The sequence below is a fragment of the Callospermophilus lateralis genome, chromosome 4, assembly GCF_048772815.1.
Source record: "Callospermophilus lateralis isolate mCalLat2 chromosome 4, mCalLat2.hap1, whole genome shotgun sequence".
Lineage (NCBI taxonomy): Eukaryota > Metazoa > Chordata > Mammalia > Rodentia > Sciuridae > Callospermophilus > Callospermophilus lateralis.
Window position 1 is genome coordinate 50,420,280 of NC_135308.1, and position 23,119 is coordinate 50,443,398.

At 37.6% G+C, this 23,119-nt stretch overlaps 1 protein-coding gene across 1 annotated transcript in view; it reads left to right on the forward strand.

Moving 5' to 3' along the window:
• The first annotated feature begins 207 nt into the window (after positions 1-207).
• Positions 208-23,119, forward strand: part of Zmat4 (zinc finger matrin-type 4) — a 233,777-nt gene continuing 210,865 nt past the window's right edge. The window contains exon 1 of the mRNA XM_076855273.1: positions 208-309. Within this exon, the coding sequence (XP_076711388.1) occupies positions 208-309 (102 nt within the window). The remainder of the gene's footprint in view (positions 310-23,119) is intronic.

Here is a 23,119-nt window from a genome sequence, read left to right on the forward strand (position 1 = left end):
ACTAAAATTAGATTATTATTTTTTAAGGTACCAGCAACCCTATTGGGAATGTATGAAACTAGTATAAACTGTACTCTTATTATAGTTAGTCCACAAGGTAACTTCAAGGTGTGGAGAAACCCATACTACACATGTAGAATGTCCTGCATCAACATCAAAGCAGTGAACTCACTTTTCTTCTCTTTTCTATTGATTTCTTTTAGCCTGATGAAGTCCTCCGATATCGATCAGGATTTATTTACAGACAGTTACTGCAAGGTGTGCAGTGCACAACTGATATCCGAATCTCAGCGCGTGGCCCATTACGAGGTAAGGACAGCTTTACCCACTCAGGCTTCAGAGTCATACTCCCTTCTGCACTTGAGGTGGATTTTCAGAACCACAGGGTGTGAGTCTATAAGGTCAGGCTGTGATGGACCAAACTTGTCTATATGGGGTGGGGAGTAAGGGGTTAGGGACATCATTCTCAGACCATAGCTGCTTTCTGGATTGATTGATTGATTTCTTTCCTTCTCTCTCTCTCTTTCATGGTCATATCATCTCCTAGAGATTCTGTGGGCTTTCTCTACTTGTGGGCTTTCTCTATCTGTCATTGCTCATCCTTGATGTTCTGTTCAGGGATATGCAGCAGGGTGCATTAGTTCCAGCTCCTCTTTCCACTAGTGACCCTGAAGATAAGCTCAAAGGCTTTTGTTAATCACTAGAGGGAAACAGGGCAGAGGAAGGTGTTAGTAGGAGTGAAGCCCACTTCATGCCCTCAAATTTCTTCCACTTGGTAACTAATGTCCTAAATATGTGGCTCAAAATGAAGACATCTCCTGCAGGTTTATAACAAAGTTGGAAAGCCCAGATACTCTTAAAAGGCATAATACAGGGGCTTTGGCTCTTTAGGATGGAAGAAATGACAGCTGCTTTTTGATCCTTTATTGGGAAAAGAAGAGAGGTTGTTTGTGTCTCAGGCGGGAATGAGGTACTATGGGTGGAGAATCTGGGGGGTCTCAGGATGCTGAGCGCTGCAGGGTGTATTCTGTCTTTCAGAGTCCATATACAATGGGAACGTGAGTTTTCAAGTGTAACAGCTTGTAAGTAATTTTAGATTGGAGGGCAATTTTCTTTTTGTGTGATGATTCTGTCAAATGCTGGTTGTCACTGTCATTCACAAGACTCCTATGGATCTCAGATTCTTCTGTGTACCATGAAAACAACAATAACACACACACACACACACACACACACACACACACACACACACAAACACAGAGAGAGAAAGATAATAACTGTGCTTTCTCCTCAGGGTTTTGTGGTGACTAAATGAGACCTATTGAAATAGTATTTGTGGAAATTTTTAGAAGGTGGAAAGTGTTCTAAATATGCAAATTATGTTATTAGCCATTATTAACTCCTTTGCAGAACCATTTTGATGAAGCCAAATAAAACTTGCTCTTTGGAGAAAACTTTTAAAGTCAGCATGAACAAACATTAATACAGTTTCCCTCAGTGTCCACAGGAGATTGTTTTACAGGGCCCCCTGCGGATACCAGAACCTGCCAAAGCTCAAGTTCCTTATATAAAATAGTGTAATACTCGCAATAAAATGTATACATTTGCTCCTGTATGCTTCTTTAAGTAATCACTAGATTGATTCCAGTACTTCATAAAATACCTATATATCTCATTGTTTGTATGGATTTAACATAGTTTCATCTTGTAGCAAATTCAAGTTTTGCTTTTTGGAAATTCCTGGCTTCCCCCACCCCCAAGTTCTTTTGACCTGTGATTAGTTGAATCTATTCGATAGATTCAGAAACAACAGATCCAGAGGGCTGACTATATTCTTTGGTCTAGAGGGAAGCAAGTACTGGAAGAAGTAAATGTGAACTTAATTATCTAAGAGGGAATCAGTCCATTTATTTTGAAATTAAGAAGTTTCTAATTTTGGTGGATATTGCTTTATAAACACATAAGGTTTTATTAAATATGAAATCCCTAGTTGAAAATTGGGGGAATTCATCCCTGCTCTGAAAATATATACACCTCTATTAGTCCTTTTCTAGGCTTTTCATGTTTGTTTTTAATCGTCTTTCTAGATTTAAGTAATCACTTAAGGACCAAATTCTTAAGAACCTAAATTCCTAAGGACCACAACAAATTCTTAATTCCTAAGGACCAAAACAAAGTTTTATTCATTTACTCTTTTTTAATTCCTGATGAAATAGTGCTTGCACATTATAGATGTTCAGTTAGCATTTGTAGAGTGAATGGCTGTGTTACAAAAATATACTAATGGTATTTTCCAGTACTTGGTTGTTAAATGAACTAGAATAGTAATGTCAGAATACTGAAAGCAATGACAAACATTTCTAAAGAAAAAAATTATCTTATTTGCTCAATTAAGATTTTAGTTATTTGATTTCAAGTTTTCAAGATACATTCTGTATCCTTGTAGCATAATCCAATAATTTAGAGAATGTGTTAGTATTTGTTGAATGTACCATAGATGGAATAAACGATTTATTTTCTTTATGGAAATTACAACAGATCTGCAATTAATACATCATCCAGCAACATTAAATGGATTCCCCTTAAATGTAGCAAGAACTCTGAGTGATGCTTCCTTCCCCATTTCCCAGCAGAGGTGGGGCTCTTCCTTCCCTAAGAAATAGCTTGCCTGTGCATTCTTGCTGCAAAGTGGCCAAGGTTGTGAAAACAGCACAGTCAGGACTGAGGAGACCTATGCCTGACCCATGTCTTCTAGTTCAGTTGGGACACTTCCCTCAGTGTCACTTCCTCATCTCTAAGAGAATGACTTATAATTTTATGCTACCAGATACAATCAGATTCTCCCTAAGACCATTTGAAAACAGATATTTGGATTCTGTCTTCCTTCTGCACCCATCCTTGCTGAAATTGCATATAAAGTGAGTCTCTATTCACATTAAAATCCCCACTCAACACTTGTTGTCACACTTACTCTCAGTGCCCTAAACTGATTTATTGTTTCAGCCTGACTTCACTCTCCAGTTCAACTTGATCATACTCTCAGTTTCCCTAGGGGGCAAATTAGTGAGAATCCACTGTGCATTTTCTGAATGTCCAACAATATTAGTGTTAGTTATTGTAGGGGATTCTGAACCTATATGAGAAATAGTTTCTATCCTTAATAACTTTATTCCATCAACTTCATTAAGAGGAAAAAAAATTCAGATGTGACACAAAAACCTTTGTGAATACTGTATATGTGATCTGTAGAATTCTGCAGCCTGCTTCTGCAGAGCTGCTGATTTCATTTGATACAAACAAAGTGTTAATTCTTTTGGCCTTTTGGCTTCCTGATGTATGCTTCATCATGCAGCTAACTTTTTAGATCTTTGCATATTCCAAGTACCAAAGAGTGATTTATCACGAAGAGCTAGTATGGTCAAGAAAGACTTGTTGGAGACTGTCATGATTTATCTAGGCTTCAATAAATGAGTTAGTTTAGGGATTGCTGGAACAAGAAACCTCTGGTCTCCAAGGAGTATTGAAGAGGCTCACCTGGAAAGTGTGTTAGAGAAGGGGCAGGCAGCAGGATGTATAGAACTGAGTGGTTAATGTTTGAAGAAAAGGGGAGTTTGGACTCTTGTTAGCCTCTTTAGCATCTGGGAGCATAAAATTATAAGTCAGCATTTCTAAACGACAATCCGCTGGTGGTGGTCAAGGTGTGTTGTTGAGGAAAAGAATAGCTTTTGATACAACTTTAGCCATGAAACTACTGTGCTAGTACTCCAAAATAGGAGAGAAAAGCAAATGGGTTAATGCCTAATAGCTGCATGCCCTATTTAACAGGCTGAATCTTCATACAAGAGGACAGAAAAGCCTAATATATTTCTAATTGATCGAACCCTTCCATGCTATACTTTAAAAATCTCTCTCTCTTTTTTTTCTTTGCATATGAAGTCCCGATGTGAAAAAACATCCTGGGAAATATAAGGACATTATTATTTTTCTTACTTGCTAAGCATTAATAGCATGCTAATGTTTCAGTGGAAAATATAATTAGATGTTGTCCCTGCTTACTGGATGAATTGTCTGGAATCAATAGAACGCGTAGACACAGACACAGAAGGAAAGAGAAAGCTTTCAAATGAGAGTGCCTGAATGTTTTGGAGATTGGAAATAGTTTCCTGGGGAGGCCACTTGAGTACTTTGCTGTAGTTTCAAGTGGCTAAAGAACAATTTCCTGTGAAGGGAAAGAGCTGCTTGCATGAATGAAGGGGTGGCTTCCTGGCATGTGGAATGAAAAGAAATCATATGCAGCAGATCATATGAATAATGAAGAGAAACCATACAGGGCAGATCATGAGAAATGGAACCAAAAGGACAGAGAGACTGTCTATATATCATATGCTAATATATGATATAAAGAGATAGTGTGTGTATAATGCAGACATATGCATATGTATGTATGTGTGTGTGTATATGTATATATATATATATATATATATATATGGTGTGTGTATATATATATGCAGGTATATACATATATGTGTGTGTATATATATACATACATACTATATAAATACACTCTGTGTGTGTGTGTGTGTGTGTGTGTGTGTGTGTATATAATGAGTATGTATGTGTTAGTAAAGCCTAGGGAAGGAAATAGATGAACAAATCTGAAAGGAGAGTGAGAAGGAATTGGATAGATAGTTGGATAGATCCCATAATGTCATATAATACCAGCCATAAGTATGGCAGATCCTATTGCTTGTCCATTCCTGTGGTCTCTAATACCCCTATGTTGACATGTCACATCTAATTAATTACTCCTTGCAAATTTGGTGCCTTAGATATCCTGGTACATCCAAACAAGATTGTGAGTTTCCTGAGGCAGGCAGATGTCATGCATTGAGCATTTATTCTCATAGTGCCTCACCCAGAATTTTGCTCCCTGGCACTTATAGGTCAATAAACAGGCAGTGTGAGGAGGGGTGCTTGGAGGAGGGAATAGTGTAGTCTCAGAGTCTGCACCATAAGAAGCATTGTAATGTATTCTAATTCCATCTCTATTCAGGATTTGGGCTGCAAGGTGATGGTTTTGCTTTTGTAGTTATGGGAAAGACAATTCTGCAACCCCTTGGGAAACACTTTCTCTAACTCTTGATGCAATGTCAGTCCTGGAGAACAGAGTCTATTAGCCCACCTGGGGATTGTAGACTCCACTATTGTTTTTTCACCAGTGTAGTAGCAGTCACATTGGACCTACAGAGACATGTTGAAACAGATTGTTCCTGTTTGAGCTATTCTGATTGCCTTCCAACAGAACTTTGGCTGTCTCTAGCTTCTATTTAATCCAGGGAACAGCCAAAGGACACTTTCTAACTTCTGTAGGTCCATTCAGAGATGAGATGTAGATGTTGTGTGGGTAGTGACAATGAGGTGAAGGTCCCTAACATGTGCAATTGAAGTTTCATGACTTCAAGAAATGACTAACGCCTTTATTTCCTTCTCTCACATTCTCTCCCATCTTCTTCTCAACTTTGCTTAATCTTTTATCTCATTGCCTGAATAAGCATACAAGTTGAACAACCACTTTCTGATGCATAAGTGTTGTGAGCCTTAAATCAAGATGTGCTTCTGTAGCTTATCGGTCCTGCTAGGCATTACACTAACTGGACTGTAGTACAATTAGGACTCACTGGGTCCACATCTACCCTAAGGTTTTCAGCTAAGGTGCTCCTTTTGATGCATTGCTGACTAGGTGAAAACAATGCCAGTTATTTATCGCAGAATTCCTGGGGAGATGTCTTCTTTTCACTGTACCTTGGGAATCATTGTTTCAGTCTCTTCAAATCTGTTGACATGCCTATTTTCTCCTAGATATTGTTAGTATAATTGTTGGTGCATTTACTAGACTAAAATAAATTTTGTTCTCTTTAAAAGTTTCAAATAATGTCAACCTATCTATCTCTGACTGATTGCTAGTCTATACCTCTGTTTCTTTGATTATTTTATTGAGGACTCTATCAAAATTTATAAGTATTTTAATATTTTTATTTTGTTTTATTCCAGCAACCTCCAGCATGGTCATCTTACCTTTCATTAGTGACAGTCAAAATAGTTCACTAGAACACAAAATGAGTTACTAGTGGAGAAGCTATAATGAAGGAGGGCTGAAGAACACACACATTGGCATACCACTGTTGCTCACTGGAATATGTAGTGTCCTCTACAGCATACTCTCTCACTTGCCAAGCATACACCATGTGACAGCTATAACCTCATCAGTGAATTACTCCACTTTGTGGATTAATAATTTGAATGGATAAATGGTCACAGTAGTCAGGTGGAGTGTGGCTGGAGAAAGTAGGTCCCTGGGGAGCATGACCTTGGAGACTGTATCTTGTCCCTGACTCCTCATTTTCTTTCTCTGCTTTCTGGTTGCCATAAGCTGAGCAGCTTTCTTCCACAATACCCTTCTGCCAAGATGTTTGCCTTGCTTCAGGCCCAGAGCAATGGAATCAGTCAACTGCCGACTGAGATCCCTGAAACTGTGAGCCCCAAATAAACATTTTCTCCTCTAGGTTGTTCCTGTTAGGTATTTTGGTCATGATAATAAAAATCTGACTAACATAGGATCATAATGTCTTTATGATTCTCTCAATAATATGTGAAGCTTATGACTTATTTTCTTTCAGAAAACTCCTTTGTGTCAGTAACCATACAATCCTCTCCTAGAAACAATTTCAAGTCTATGTATTTAATGATTCCTAACTTTGAAGTTATGTTAATTTTTTTTAAGATGGAAAGGCCATACCCTTAATATTACTAAGATCCTGGGTCACAATATTCAACTGAAAAGTCTTACTGGGTCCCCAACACTTAATGTCTTCTAAAACGCCGTTTATCACTGTTTGGTGTCTAGAAACAATTGTTGAATGACTTTTCCAACTCTCTAAGTCCAGAATTTTTGGATTAACTCTGTCCTGTCTGCTAATGAGTCAATTACACTCTCTTTTTTTTTCTATGAAAAAATCTGAACAAATACCAATAATAGGTAATTAGTAACAAATAACATACATTCAAGTATTTTACTCTTCTTCCTTTACTGGTTCTTCTAGAACTATCTCCACCTCCTACAATAGAAGTATATGCTCAAGTGGCAGGTAGTGTTTTTTACAAGGTTTGTGAGCAGTAAGTAGTTTTGCCAATATTTTGCCACTGTACTGTATAACCTAGATCTGCAATATCTGTTCCCTTCCCATTTACCATTCATCTGCTAAGCTGATGTCATACATTTATGCTTTTTTTTGTGCTAAGCATCTCAGCTCTCAGATATAAAACCTTATTTCTTGCTTATATTATAGCCCATTGTATGTCACTAGAGGAAGATTCTGTGCCACAAAATTATTTAGAACTCAAGGAGCCACCATCTTTGCTTCTGACATTGCCCTGAGTATCTGAATTCAGCTGACATCTAGGGGACTGATGGAGAGTGTGGAGTGGTGCACAGCACTTCTTAGGGGTCAGGACTGGTAGTGGTACTGCCATATCTACCCACATTTCACTGGCCAGAACTCAGTCCAGTGTTTTCTAATGGTAAGAGAGGCTGGGAAATAAGGATTCTCTGGGTGATCAGGAGAAAGTTGAAACTGGTTTGGTGAACACACAGCATTGTCTGTGTGAGATGTTGCAGGGGTCCTAGGGATTACGGTCTGCCTTGGGGATGCTGGGGTGAAGAGTGGGGTTGGAGAAAAAGAAAAGAGATTAAAGGCTGTGACTCTCAACAGGAGTGGTTTTGGCAAACAAATAAACTAGAAATTGAGTGTCTGGGGGCTGCCATGAAGTTGATACCCACTTCATTAGATTGCCAAGCGGGAAACAGAAGCAAACGTCATGCTGTTTGTATGAAAGACAAAGAAATATCCTGCTATCGAATTAGGATTTTTTTTTCTGCATTTCCCTTGACTTAATTAAACACAAGAGATTTTTCAGTTGTGACTTGGAGCCTGTGTGCTGAGAGGTATGCCTGAGTAGTGGGATTCTTCCTTGTGCTCGCTTTGCCAGTCTCAGCAGTCTCCCTAGCTTTGAGCTCTATGGCTTTCCAGTCGTGTTCATACCACACCATACCAATCGCTGTGCTGGGGTGTATGAAGCCACCTTTCTAATTGCATGCTGTGTTTGAGGGCACCTTGGGTGGGTTCTTAATGACTTCTTTAGGTGGATATTTGAGAGAAATGTTAAAAGCTGTTCTTCTTCTGATTGGCTGGCTCATTATAAATGCATAACTCTCTGCTCATGTTTCACATTTTGCTTTTGACATTAAATTCATGGTCAAATCCAGCAATTAGACAGAAATCTTGTTCTCATTTTATTTCTAGATATTTTTTTCTTTCCCTTATTTCATTTTTATAACCACATCTCTCAATTATTTATCCTTTTGTATTAGATTCAGGTATATTTTAATGTGTTTCAAAGTCTTTGAGGAAAAGGGTAGATAATAAATATGTAAATATTTGATCTTTTTTCTTTAACATTTTATTCATTTTTTGAAAGGCAGTAAATTCATGTAATTCAAAATTGAATTAAAAGGATGTAGAATGTGAAAAATCTCCCATTTCTTCCTGTTTGTTAATTACTCAGGTTTTCTCAGATGAAATCAGTGTCACCAGTTTTCTATGAAATATTCTATGCATTTGGATGCAACTTAATTTTTCCTTTCCTGTGTCTTCTATAAATGGAGACATGCCATATTATTTTAAAAAATTGTTATAATGTGTTTTAATTGCAGCACATATTTTCATTATATGGTCATATGATAATAATATCATAACTTATTGACTGATAACTCCTTGGTAGACTTGATAAAAGTCTTATTTAATGAATTGCATATCAGTTGCTTCTCAGATTTCAGCCCATACAAATTGGTTATTGCCACTGATGATTTTTCTCCTGATTTTTCATCCTAAGCATTCATTCAGAAACATATGCATTTCTGATCTCTAAGTAACTAAGCCATCTGGGATTGTTATTTTTTTCAAAAAAGATATTAGCAGGATTTTCTGCTAATAATGCCTTATGGCCTAAGTGGGTGGGGTTGAGTGTTGATCTAAACCCTGTATCTTTGCTTAAATTTCTTCTGATGCTCAGAGGTGTTGAAACAGTGTGCTCTTCTTGTTTTCTCTGATTTCAGAATTTAATTAATTTTCTTAGGCTTCTACTAAGATGGTTTAATTCTGAGTAGTTTTTTTCTAACTTTGAATTGCATCACTTTATCTCAAGATCTTGTAAATGTGTGAATGCACCTGGTCAGGCAGTACTTGGTCAAGGTCCTTCCTTCTGTACCTGTTGCCCTGCCCTCTCTACCCATCACCCTCACTTTTCTTTGGCCTTTCAGATAGTCTTTACTATCCCTGGCTAGCTGTTGGAAAGGCTCTTGCATCTTTTTGAAAGATTGTAGGTTTTACCAAGGAAACAGGAAAATAGAACAAAACTTTTCTGTGCCACAATATTCCTCCTTTGAGACTTTAAAGGATCTGTTCTAACCTTGGAGTTATAACATTTGCCCCCTGACTTGGGATGTCTTCCTGGCTTCTGGCCCCAAAACTCCTACCCATTCACCTTTTTCAGTATTTCCATGGAGCTATGGACACATGTCAACAATTCTGTCTTTTGTAAACTCAGCTTCTCCCAGATCTGCCCAAACAATGCCTCTTCTCTTACTGACCAATTTGGCCCTATACTCAGCTCCCATCTTCAGCTCCAGGAAACCATTCAGGATGCTGTCACTTGCTTTAAGACTCAAAGTAACACTTTCTTCTTTTTCCACTTTATGGAAAGCTCCATGCTTCCTTTGGACTTACCTGCTGAATTCCCTATTTACTACCTATAGAAATCTCAGTTTGTCCTCAGAGCAGATGGAGCATGCTTCAGGTATAAAGAGAGCCTTTGGCACACTCAAGGTCAGCAGGCCTGTGCTCTGAATGTAGTCTTAGCTAAATCCCCTAAACCTTCCTGATTTTAGATCCTTCACCTGTAACATGGGAAAGCTAGGGGTCTTCTTTCTTTTTATCCCCTCTCCTCCTGCCCATCCCCTCCCTGCATTCCCATGGATAGTCATTTTATTAGATTTTTTTTTTTTTTAGTTGTACACAATACCTTTATTTTGTTTATTTATTTTTATGTGGTGCTGAGGATCAAACCCAGGGCCTCACACACGGTAGGTGAGCGCTCTACCGCTGAGCCACAACCCCAGCACATTTTATTAGATTTGATATGTCTTTTATTTGCACATTATCTTTAATATGTGCAAATGGCTTTGGAGGCATGGGATTTTTTTTAAACATAATCTTAAAATTTTAGACTACTTTTAGATTTATAGAAAAGTTGCAAACTAAGCATGGAAATTTCTGTATATCCTTGACCCAATTTCTCCTAATGTTAACATCTTACATTATTATGGTAAATTTGTCAGCTAATGAGGCATTATTGATGGATTATTATTACATAACATGCATTCTGAAATATGAAGTCCAAACTTTATTCTGATTTTCTTAGTTTTTCATTTTTCTGTCTCGGGATCTCATGTGGGCTTTCACATTACACTTCATTATCTGTCTCCTTAAGCTCATCTAGACCAGGACAATTTCTCAGACATTGATGATTTCTGATGATCTTGACAATTTTGAGAATTAGTGGTTCAGATGTACAGTTAAATGACCCTTGACTGTGATTTGTTTGGAGTTTTTCTCGTGATTAGATTGCGTTATGTGCTTTGGGAAGAGAAGAACACAGAGATACAGTGCCCTTCTTACCACATCATATTAAGGGTACCAGCTATCAACATACTTATTATTGCTGATGTTGATCTTAATACCCTGGCTGAGGGGGTGTTTGTCAGATTTCTCTTTTGTACCATTACTCTTTTCCTCCCTTTCCATAGTGTACTGTTTGGAAGGATACCATGATGCTCAGTGTAAGCGCATACTTTTACTGTGCACAAATGGCATTTGATGTGAGATTCATTCTTCCTATTTTATCATCTGAGCATTTCTAAGAACCATCCCTGTTCCTACACATACATCCAATGTTATGCTTCTAATTGCTGCATGACACTCCAGATTGAGAACTTACTACATTTTGAATTTTCCTATTATTTTAGGGATGCATACCTAGATTGCTTCCATGTCCCAGTAACACAAACAGCACTGTGACTAACATCCTGAACAGGTTTCCTAGAGAACCTGTGTGAGGATTTACTTGAAAAGGATACACAACAGAGAGTGGAAGTTCTGTGTCATCAGGGATACCTTTTTTAGTTAGACTGACTAAGCCTCTCTGTCCTACTAAAGATACTTGAAATCAACAATTTGGCTTTCTGATTTTCTCCTAATGTAGTTGATATTTGATATCTTGCTATTTTAGATTTCATTTCTCTAACTAATATAAAGTTCAAACATCCTTTTGTATACTTACTAGCACCTATGTTATCTTTTTTTTTTTCGTGTGATTTCTATTCATATCTTTTGATAGGTTTTCTATTGGTGTCTTTTATTTTTTCTTCTTGATTTCTTCAAGTATTCCTTGTTGGATTTAGACATTTTGTAAATATATTCTCCCATTTTGTCATCTTCCTGTGTATCTGTTTATAGTGAGAGCTCTTTGTTAATTTTAAGCTTCTAGATTCATATGTGATAAATTTAATAAGCTCTTTGCCTTACAGCTTACAAAGTCTTTTCCATTAATAGATCACAAAAATATTTCGTATACTCTATTTTGACACTTCTGCTTTTGCATTGTTATCTCTACCTGTATTTGGAGCCTGAATTTCCGTATTTGATAAGGTAGGAATCTGCTTTCATTTTCTTCCATACAGTGAATCTTTTTTCTTACCACCATCTAAAATTCATTCTTTCCCTATTATTTGTGGTTTCATCTTTGGCATATGTTAGTTTTTCACATGTGCATGAGTCCAAATTTAAACCTTTCTGTTTTGTTCCTTGCTTCTGTTCATCTTGATCTGATCTAGTCCATACTGTATTTCATTATTACACCCTAGTTTTATGTCTTGATATCTAAGAGGAAAGAATCATATATCTTTTTTCTTCTGTTGACTTATTAGTGTGATGTATATTTTTTGGTGCATATAAATTCTTGAATAAGTTCACAAATCTTTAAGTTGAAATCTTTAAGTTTTATAAAGTTCAAGAATTAAGTTTAAATGAATTGATACTTTTATAGTATTAAGTCATCTTGAAGCAGCAACATCTATCCTTCTATTCAATTTTAAAGAAATGTGTACATTAACATTCCAGAGAATGGTGACTTAATAAGCACATAAACCATGAGGACACGTATCATCATTGTTTAATTTGATTCTTAATGATATCTTTATTCTCTTCTACTCTTTTTTTTCAAAATTTAATCATTATGCTTCAAGTAAAGTGAAATCACTTTACTTGAGGAAAGGGTCATGCCTTTAATTTCTTTTCTTTCATCAGCTGTGTCTCGACAAAGAGAAGCCTTTGTAAATCCCAGATGTTTTTTTTTTTTTTTTTAATTAATTGACTTGTAGGAGAAACATCCTAATGGAAGCTAATTTTTCTGGCCTTATTTTTTTCCCCTTCACATATCTTTCTTCTCCCTTCTTGCTGATTTGCCTGCTCCTTCCACCTCCTTCTTTTTTTGTCTCCCCTGGGTGAAGATGCCTAATATGACTGTGTAACTAGTAGCTCACTCCTACCTCCGCTGATCAAGTGAGGCTCAGCACATTTATTTTTATTTTTATTTTTTTTGCAGTGTGGTGCATTTGCTCTGGGGTCGAGCAATGTAACTTAAAACTTAGCTGTGTCAATAAGTCAAGGTGAATTTTCAGCTTTATATGACTGCATTCCCAACCGTTAGAAAGATGTTAGCATTTATTGCCAAGCTGTCTTTTAAATATCCTGTAATAAAAAGTCAAAATATGCTGCCTTCCCCCCCCCTATTTCACCCGTAAGCAGCATTTTCATTACCACATTTTCTTTGCAATATGCTATAGTAATCTTTATTGAAAATTTCATTGTTGCGGGTGTTCCCGTAATAGTTTCCTTTGGTCTAGAGAAGAAATAAGCTTTATTCTTTCAAAAGAAAGACAAGTGTTGTAGTGTAACCTCTTTATTTTGTTGGTGGCATGTCTAACTCCTGCCTGGTTAGCTATTATTGCCTTACGTCTCCTTTTCAATCTGTATTGTTAGGATGATACAGAGACATAGTTTGACTTTTACCCTACCCAAATCTGTATAATAATAAACTTTATCATAATGAGGGTTTCCTGCTTTAAAGGATATTTTAATTTGATTTTGTCACCATGCAAGAATTAGTCATCAGTTTTCTCTAACAGTATGTGTAGTGGGAAGACAAGACCATGCTTGAAAGAAATCATTGTAAAAGTCTAATGCTGAATTCACTGAAGCCACTAAAAAGGTTTGGTACTCTGTGTTTCTAGTACTTTAAGAAGCCAAAGGTTTTTGTAATGCCTGGCATACTGGAGATAAGCAATCCTGGTGATAGTATTGGTGGAATAATCAATATTCTGATCCTGTCAAGGAGGAAAAAAAGTTTTGAAGTTAATCTGATGTCACTGGGTCTCTATGGAATTTCATATTTTTTTCACGAAATGCTTTCTGAGCAAAGGAATATGAAATCATGTTTATTGCACTAGCGCTTTAAAGGCCACATACAGAAGGACACATTGATTAGGGAGAGTTTTTATATTTAGGTCAGCCAAGGAGCATAGGCTCCTAAGAGCTGGGTCACTCAAAGATATTTCTGAGCATTTTTTCTTCTGAGTTAGGAGCTTGGTGATGAACAGCTCTGATGTGTCTCTGCATTTTTTCTCTCAACATATTTTTTGAACATCTACATTGTGTAATAGCACCATAATCGATTCCATTTTCCTACTCTACAGGGATCCGTAGGTGAAAAAGACAAAAATCCTGCATTCATTTCTGGTTGGGAGTTTTGACAGCAGCAGAAATGACAACCATACAAATGAGTAGTGTGCATGTAGCGTGAGAGAGGCACAGGTATGTGTTATCGGTCCCAGAGAGAGACAATGACTTGTTGAGAAAGAAAATGCAATTTGACTTGTTCTCTATTTAATAAAATGTGAAAATAATCTAAAGCTTTGTCTGTGTCTTTTTTGTCAATTAAATTTGTATATGCAGTATCTTTAATACTTAAAAGGGGAAATGCAATTGCTTCACACACAGAACAAAGCCCATCTTATGGCAGCACATTTCTGAGAATTAAGGCTGCTCAAATTCAGACTTAGGAAGCCTTGCTTTTCTGTTGTTTTGACATTTGTCATTTGTGAGATCATGAGGAACTTGGTATCCATGTCATTAAGAAATAAAGCCATTTTGAATGCCCTGGATTATAGAAAAAAGAAAGAAAGAAAACAAAATTCTGATAGTGATGCTTTTTGTGTTTGCTACCATGCAGGTTTGGAAGTTTGAAACTCCAGGTGCTCCAGTGTACATTCATACACTGGGTGCTGAGCAGTCCCAATGCAAAGCATTTAGAATAGTGTTGCTTGAACCTGGGTGCATGAACACAATCTTGAAAGTCTGCACATTCTTTTAGACTTTTAAATTTTTTTTTACTGATAAAATTTAATGCATATATTTTGCTAGATATAAGGATATATTGTTCCCCTTTTCCATTAGAACAATATTTTCAGAAAGCTGGAGATTATTAACTTTTTTTTCCTCTGATAAGGTTCTTCAGATTCTTGAGAATTTTGTTCATGTGAACACTTGGAGAGTTTCTTCTTTTACTTAATGTTTGAAAAATATTCGTTTAAACTATGCACATCATAGCATACCTGAGCAACCTCTCAATCACCTCTTTTTGGTATTAATATTCTAAAATTGCTTTTGTGTGAATAATTTCCAGAGTTATTCAGCCAACAATTTAGTTTATCAAGATAATCATTAGAGTGATTGATTTATTGATTGATGTATCCATTTTCAAGGTATATTGATGTTGATTTTTTATAGACTGTATTTTTTGAGCAGTTTTAGTTCACAGCAAAATTGTATGAAAGGTACAGAAATTTCTTATGTAGTTCCTATTCCCACCTATGTGTAGCCACCCCCACTAGTTGCATTCCCATTTGTTAAAATTAATAAACCTACATTCTCACATGTTCGGTATCTGAAGTCCATAGTTTATGTTATTTAGGCTTCACTTCACTGTAGTGAGTGTTATGTATTATGTGGGTTTGGAAAGTTATAATGAGGTGTGTCCAGCATTATAGTGTCATCTGGGATAATTCCACTTCCCTACAAATCCTCTGTGCTTTGTTAATTTATTCCTTGATTCCTTCTGCCTCTTGTTTTTTAACTTTTTTTAAAAAAACTGTCTCCTGAGTTTTGCCTGTTTTAGCATGCCAGATGCCTTTCTGGGTTGACTTCTTACATTTAATAATACATATTTAAGGTTTACCTAGGTCTTTTCATGACTTGATATCTCATTTCTTTTTATCATTGAACAGTGTTCTATCGTTTGGGTATTACCACAGTTTATCCATTGACCTACTGAAAGGCATCTTAGTGGCTTCTAAATTTTGGCAATAATGAATACAGCTTTGGTAAACATCTGCATACAGGCTTTTGTGTGGAAATAAGTTTTCAGCTCCTTTGGCAAAATATCAAGGTGAACAGTGGCTGGATCATATGGGAAGAGTATATTCATTTTGTAAGAAACCACCAAATTGCCTTCCAAAGTGGCTCTGCCATTTTCCATTCCCACCAACAATGAATGAGAGTTCCCTTGCTTCACTGCCTTACTAGCTTTTGGTGTTGTCAATGTTCTGTGTTTTTGCTGTTTTACACTATAGGTGTCTAGTGATCTAATTGTTATTTTATTTTGTATTTCCCTGATGACATGTGCCTTTGTCCATTTAGTACTACTATAACTGAACTTCAAAAAACTGGGTAATTTATCAGACATAGAGACTTATTTCCTATTAGTTCTGGAGGGAGAGAAATCCAAGATCAAGGGGCTGCCTCTGGTGAAGGACTTTTTGCTTTGCTCTTACACAATAAGAGAAAGTTAGAGTGGGCTGAATTTGATTTTATAACAAACCCACTCTTGTGATAACAAACCAATTCCTGTGATAATGACGTTAATCCATTTATGAGGCCAGAGCCTCATGACCTAATCACTTCTTAGACAATCTATCTGTCAGCACTGTTGCATTGACTAAGTTTCTACATTCAAATCATGTTGCTATGATCTGATGTGGAATGTCTTTTCATATGCTTATTTGCCATCTGTATTTCGTCTTTGGAGAAGTATCTTCCAGGTCTTGGGACCATTTTTTAATCAGATTGTTTTCATTCTTATTGTTGAGTTTCTAGAGATCTTTGTATATTTTGGAAAAGAGTTCTTTACCTGTTAAGGTTCATTCATATATTTTCTTCCAGCCTGTGGCTTGTATTTTCATGACAATTTCTACTATGGAACAGAAACTTTTAATTTGAATAAAGTCCATCTTATTTTATTTTATTATTTTCTTTCATAGACCATAGCTATGATGTTGCAACTAAAAAGTCATCATCAAAGTCATCTGAGTTTTTTGTTATCTTCTAGGCATTGCATATTTAGTATTTAAATTTAGCTCTATGATTCATTTTAAGTCAATTTTTGGGAAGGGTTTAAGACAAATTCTGTATCTGGGTTCTTTCTTTCTTTTTTTCTTTTTTTTTTTTTGTTTTTGCTTGTTGATGTCCACTTGTTCCATTTATTGAAACGATTGTCTGATTGTCTTTTCTCCATTATATTGCCTTTGCTTGGTTGTTAAAGATCAGTCCACTCTGTTTATATGGGTCTATTTTAGGCTCTCTATTCTGTTCCACTGATCTATTTGCCTATTCTTTCACCAATATCACACAGTTTTGATTACTGTAGCTTTGTAGTTTATCTTAAAGTCAGGTAATGTCAGCCTTCTGACTTTGTTCTTCTCTTTGAATATTGAGTTGGCTATTTTGGGTCTTTTCCTTTTTCATATAAACTTTAGAATTAGTTTGTTTATACATACTTCAAAATAACCTGCTTGGATTTTGATTGGGATTGCATTGAATCTATAGATTAAGTTAGGGAGAACTGACATCTTGACAATATTGAGCCTTCTCATCAATTAAAATAGGGACATTTCTCCATTTATTTAGTTCTTTGATTTCATTCATTAGAGTTTTGTAGTTCTTCTTATATAAATTTTACACATCTTTTGTTAGATTTACACCTAAGCATTTTGGGGATGCTAATGTAAGTGGTATTTTGTGTTCTAATCCTGTTTGTTTGTTCATGGTATACAGAAAAGCAGTTCACTTTCATGTGTTAATCTTGTATCCCATGACCCTGTTTTAATTTCCTATGAGCTCCAGGAGTATTTTTTGATAGTTCTTTTGGAATTTTCTATATACACTATCAGGTCATTTGTGATCAAAGACATTTTTATTTCTTCAATCTATATATTTTGTAGTTCATTTTCTTGGCAGGCTTCCAGTACAATGTTGAAAGAAGTGATGGGAGGGGACATCTTGCCTTGTTTCAGACCATAGCAGGAAAGCATTGAGTTTCTCATAGTTAATCATGATGTTAACTATAGGTTTTTCTTGGTAGTATTTTTTTTTATTAAGTTGAGAAAGTTCCACTCTATTCCTAGTTTAACTGAGAGGTTTTGTCGTGAATGAGGTGTTGAATTTTGTCTAGAGATTCTTATCTCTCAATGTGTGATTGTTCTTCAGTTGTGTGTTAATGTAATAGGAAACAATTGATTTGAAAGTTGAACTAGCCTTTCATATCTGGGATAAATTTCACCTGGTCATGGTATATAACTTTTTTTATTTTTAAACATTATTGGATTCAATTTGCTAGTTATTTTGGCTGGTGATTTTTGTGTCTATGTTCATGAGACATTGTTGTGTGGCTTTCTTTTCTTGTAATTCTTTGGCTTGTTTTGGAGTTAGGATAATACTGTCCTCATAAAATGAATTAGAAGTATCTGCTGGAAGAGTTCATAGAGAATTGGTATAATTCTTCCTAAGGTGTTTGGTTAAAGTTGCCAATGAAACTAAACTGGGTTTGGTGCTTTCTGTTTTGGAATAAAATTATTAATTCAATAACTACATTGTCTATTTCTTCTTGTGTGACTTTTGTCAGATTGGTACGTTTCACCTAGGTCATCAAATTTGTAGACACAGTTCTTCATACTTCCTGGGTTTGCAACATACATTAAACCAATCCAAGTTCACTTTCAGATAACTCTGTGCTGCTTCATGGGTAGTATGTGTGTGTCCTCTGATAACAAAATTGTCCTAATTTCTCCCACCCTTCCCTTGTACCTTCTTGTCATTCATATATACAGAATCAAATAAGCTATTGCTATTATCAATATGTACAAACTGTTATCTCTTAGAACAATTAGAAAAATAAAACTTTAAATTTATCTTCTTCATATTCTTGATTTTGTGTACATTTGGGTTTCTGGCCTTTATCATTTTTCTTTAAATTTTGTTTCTTATAGTTTCACATTTTTGAATAGCTGCTGTCTCTTGTGTATTTGATTCACAAACCATTCCGAGAGTCCTAAGAGCTCTCAGAAGAAAGCTTTATTGGTGAAAGAGGACAAATCTGTAAATTTGGAGTAAAGAAAAAAACATTTCTTTGCTTCTCTGTTTTACTGTCAAGTCTGTATTTTGGGAGGAGGGTTATAGAGAATGAAAGATCAAAAACACTGTTTCTTATATCTAAACATCATTTGACATTTTAAATGTAGTATCTATCTGTATAACTAACTATCTAGATAGAAACAGATGAAGTGATAACCTAGATTAGATGCTAAAAGTAAGGTGAGCTAGTAATATGTCCCACTCACCATCCACTGAGGTGATTGTCCTGAAAACTCTTGAGCTACATCCTCAGCCCTGTTTTGTATTTTATTTAGAGACAGGATCTCACTGAGTTGCTTAGGGCCTCACCATTGCTAAGGCTGGCTTTTGAGGCTGGCTTTGAACTCGAGATCCTCCTGTCTTAGCCTCAGGAGTTGGTAGGATTACAGGCATGTGCCACTGCACCTGGCACAAAAACCTGGAGTGGAAAAGTTGGGGTGAAGAAAAGTCTGTTTGCTGCTACAAGTGCCTAAAGTTTTGCCAATATTTTGCACACTGATAAAACACTGCCTTGGCCTGGGTTGAAGCCCTAGGAAGAAATGTTGAGAAATAGCAGGAGGATCGGCAAAGGTAAGGGAAGATTAATCTCAGTTGAGTGCTGCTCTGGGAAAGCAGGGAAGAATTATCTACTTTGTCAGGGAAGTTTTCCTCTGTCAGAGCCACCAGGAGTTGGAAGTGATTGGGACTATCAGGAGTGCGGACAGGGACTTCTGCAGCTCTAAAATGGGGTGGATTTATGCAGCACATGGAAACTCAAGGCAGCTTTTCAAGGTAGAATCAGTCAGACAGTAGAGATGTTTATTGGTTTCTAAGTGTTTTTTTTTTTTTCCACCCTACTTTTCATAAAAAATAAGATGTCTTGCCCACGGAGGATTGTCATACATTAACAGCCTGGTATTAGGACCTTGTAACAGAGCCAGGCGGGTTGGCAAGAACACTTTCCACTGTGGGGGTTGATAAATATTTGCCAGGGAAGAGGGAAGAGAACATTGGAAAGTTCTTCCTGAGACATGTGTGAGTCATTAACTTACAGATCAAGTCTCTGAGCACATCTGCCCTGGTTCATGGTTGTATTCAAGTTCTTGGAAGATTTTCACAGACCAGGGGGAAAAAGTAAAGAGCCTAAAGCAGAAATTTCCACCCAGGTTTTTTTGGGGTATGTTGTGCCGTTTTGCTTCCTCTGCTATGAGGCTAGGCTGTGCTGTGCCTGGGAAGCAGTCAGGATTCTGGAGAAGAGTGGAAGGCCTGGCCCCCTGTCACTGGCCCCTTAGGAACTTGCCTCAGAGTGACCAGCCAGCACACTGGTCATGCTGACCTGTGTCCCAGCTTGCTCTTTGGAGAGTTTTCACCTGGAATTCAGGGTCCTGCCCCATGTTCCAAAGCTGCCTGATTTAATATATGCTCCAAGAAATCAGCCTCACCACTTGGTAACTGAGGAGAGTGTGACTCGTCTGGTGACTCCCTGTCTGACATGCTTCTCTGCCCAAATCTTATCTGTGGCAACATCTCCGTGTCCTACGGACATTGCCAATCTTAATCTTTATATGAATCATATCATTTTATTCTTCTTAAAATTTTAATTTATTTAGCCAGGCACTGTGGCACACACCTGTAATCCCAGCAACTCGGGAGGCAGGCAGATCAAGAGTTCAAAGCCAGCCTCAGCAATTTAGTGAGGTGCTAAGCAATTCAGTGAGACCCTGTCTCTAAATAAAATACAGAATAGGGCAGAGGATGTGGCTCAATGGTTGAATGATCCTGAATTCAACGCTTGGTACACAATTTAAAAAAAATTATTTATTTAATGTTTAAGTGCTATGGATGGAACCCAGGGCCTCATATATACTAGGCAAGTGCTCTACCACTGAGCTATATACTCAGGCTCATTTCATTCTTTTGATAACCCTGCAAATGGTAGATACTCTGATTTTGTACTTTCCTTTTGAGGAAATTAGGGTGTAGAGAACTTATGCTACATTTTTTTCTTTTTTTGGTCTAGCTGCAATATCTAAATCCTGTTAATTGGGAGGTTCCTCAAATAATACTCCTATTTTCTTCCATCCCCTGGCCCCCCTCCCCCAACTTCTCTGAGGGGAAATGACAGGTGATAACTCCATTGAGTTCAGTTGTGTTCAATTAAATCGTGATTGTGGTCTTAGACTCTGCCAGGATGGCTGGGTGGCTGCATCCTCAAGGGTAGGAACTAATATATACACAACTGTTATACAAACCAGAGGGACCCAAGTGCTATGGAGGAGTTACACTGACTGCCTCACCAGGGGCTAGTGCTGGTTTTGTAGTGGTAGGGGCAGCAGCCTGTGGGGTCTGGTGAGTAGGGAGACATGAATGGACCTCTGAAAAGTGGTGTTTTCCATAGACAAGGGGAACGAAAATTGACAGTAGATAGTACCAAAGCTCACATGTCAGGATGTATGAAGTCACCTGTAGGCTCTCAGAGGGATGGAAGTGAGGCTGGGAAGCAGGTCAGGCCCATGCACCTGTCTGTGGCCTCTGGAGGTAAAGATCAGGCTCAGGGGCTGACTGTAGGTGTGGGGCTTTGTGTTTGAGTGAGTTCTGCCTGGGGGGTTGGAAGGTTCTCTGAGCACCATCTTCGATGTCAGGCAACCTCTCTGACACCCAAAGGAAGAGAGAGAACAAAGTGACCTTTGCCTAACACAAGGAAGAATTCTAGATTGGATTTGATGCAGAAGCAAAAAGGCAATTCTGAGAAAAATGCTTCAGGCCTGCAAATCCAGACACCTTTGCCCCTCCCATGTCCACAGCAGCTGTTGGGGCGGCGCCGGGTGGGAAGGAGATACCCTTCTAATTAGTGCATTTAAGGTAGAACTGTAGGTCTGCAGTTTCGAAAGTTTTATTTATTTTTTCTTCTTCTTCTTCTAAATACCACTGTGACAGTGATAAAAGGGTGGGTGAAATGCAAGAGTTCTGGAGAGCAGACCATCACTTTTCGACTTGCTGACTTAAGCACTTGTTCTTTCCCTTCCTCCAGTGCTTTCTCCTCCCATGCTAAACAGTACAAAAAGAAACATCCTGAGATGGAATATCAATGATCTTTGTTTCATTTTTCATACTGATCTGAATAAATCCTGCAGTGACCATTTACCTGGGGGGGGGGGAAGGTGGTGATGGGGTAGAGAGGGTCATGACTTGAGGTGGGGTTAATGTTGGGACAGGACCCACAGCAGTAGGGTCTATCGTGATTAGACAGACATAAGCTAAGTTTAGAGCTGAAATTATTGGGTTAGGAAAACCTTAATATAATCAGTGCATTAATCCACTGATATGGATTTACTGGGTGGTAACTATAGGCAGGTAGGTGTGGTTGGAGGAAGTAGATCTCTGGGGGTGTGTCTATGGGGTTTATATTCTGTCTCTGTTGAGCAGAGCTCTCTCTGTTTTCTGATTGCCAAGTCCTGAGCTGCTATTCTTCTCCACACCCATCCACCATGGTGTTCTGCCCTACCTCATGTTCAGAACAATAGAAGCAGTCATCTATAGATGGAGACTTCTGAAACTACGAATGCCAAATAAACTTTCCCTCAAAATTATGGCATTTGCAAGGAAATGGATGGAGTTGGAGAATATCATGCTAAGCAAAGTAAGCCAATCCCCAAAACCAAAGGGCTGAATGTTTTATCTGATAAGTGGATGCTAATCCATCATTGGGGGGGGCATGGGATGAGTGGAGGAACTTTGGATGGAGCAAAGGGGGGGAGATGCATGGGAGTAGGAAATATGTTGAAATGAGATGAACATCATTACCTTAGGTACATGTATAATTGCACAACTGGTATGACCCTACTTTGGGTACAACCACAGAAGTCAAAAATTGTGCTACATTTGTGTATAATGAATCAAAGAACATTCTGCTGTCATGTATAACTGATTAGAATAAATAAATTAAAATAAAAAATAAAAATTTAAAAATTATTTTTGTCAGAAGATGGGTGTGGTGGTGCATACCTGTAATCCCAGCCACTTGCTTAGGAGGCTGAGGCAGGAGGATCACAAGTTCAAAACCAGCCTCGGCCTCAGTGAGACCCTAAGCAACTCAGTGAGACCCTGTCTCTAAATAAAATACAAAAAATAGGGCTGGGGATGTGGCTTGAAATTCATTCCCCAGTACCGCACACCCCCCAAAAAAAATTGTTGTCAGGATTTTGGTCATAGCAATGCAAAATCTGACTAACACAGGGTCCGATGTCTCTCCATGGTGCACCTTGCATCTTGGAGCCTGCTGTTAGAGTATGCACTCTAGTACAAATGCACTCGATCTGCTGACACCCAGACTCACATGGCAGTTTAAACACGAAATGGAAGTTCCCCTGTTTCTTTATAGCTTCTCTTGCCCTTGACAGGCAGCCAAAGGGGGATCGTGAAATTGTTCTGGTAGAAAGAAA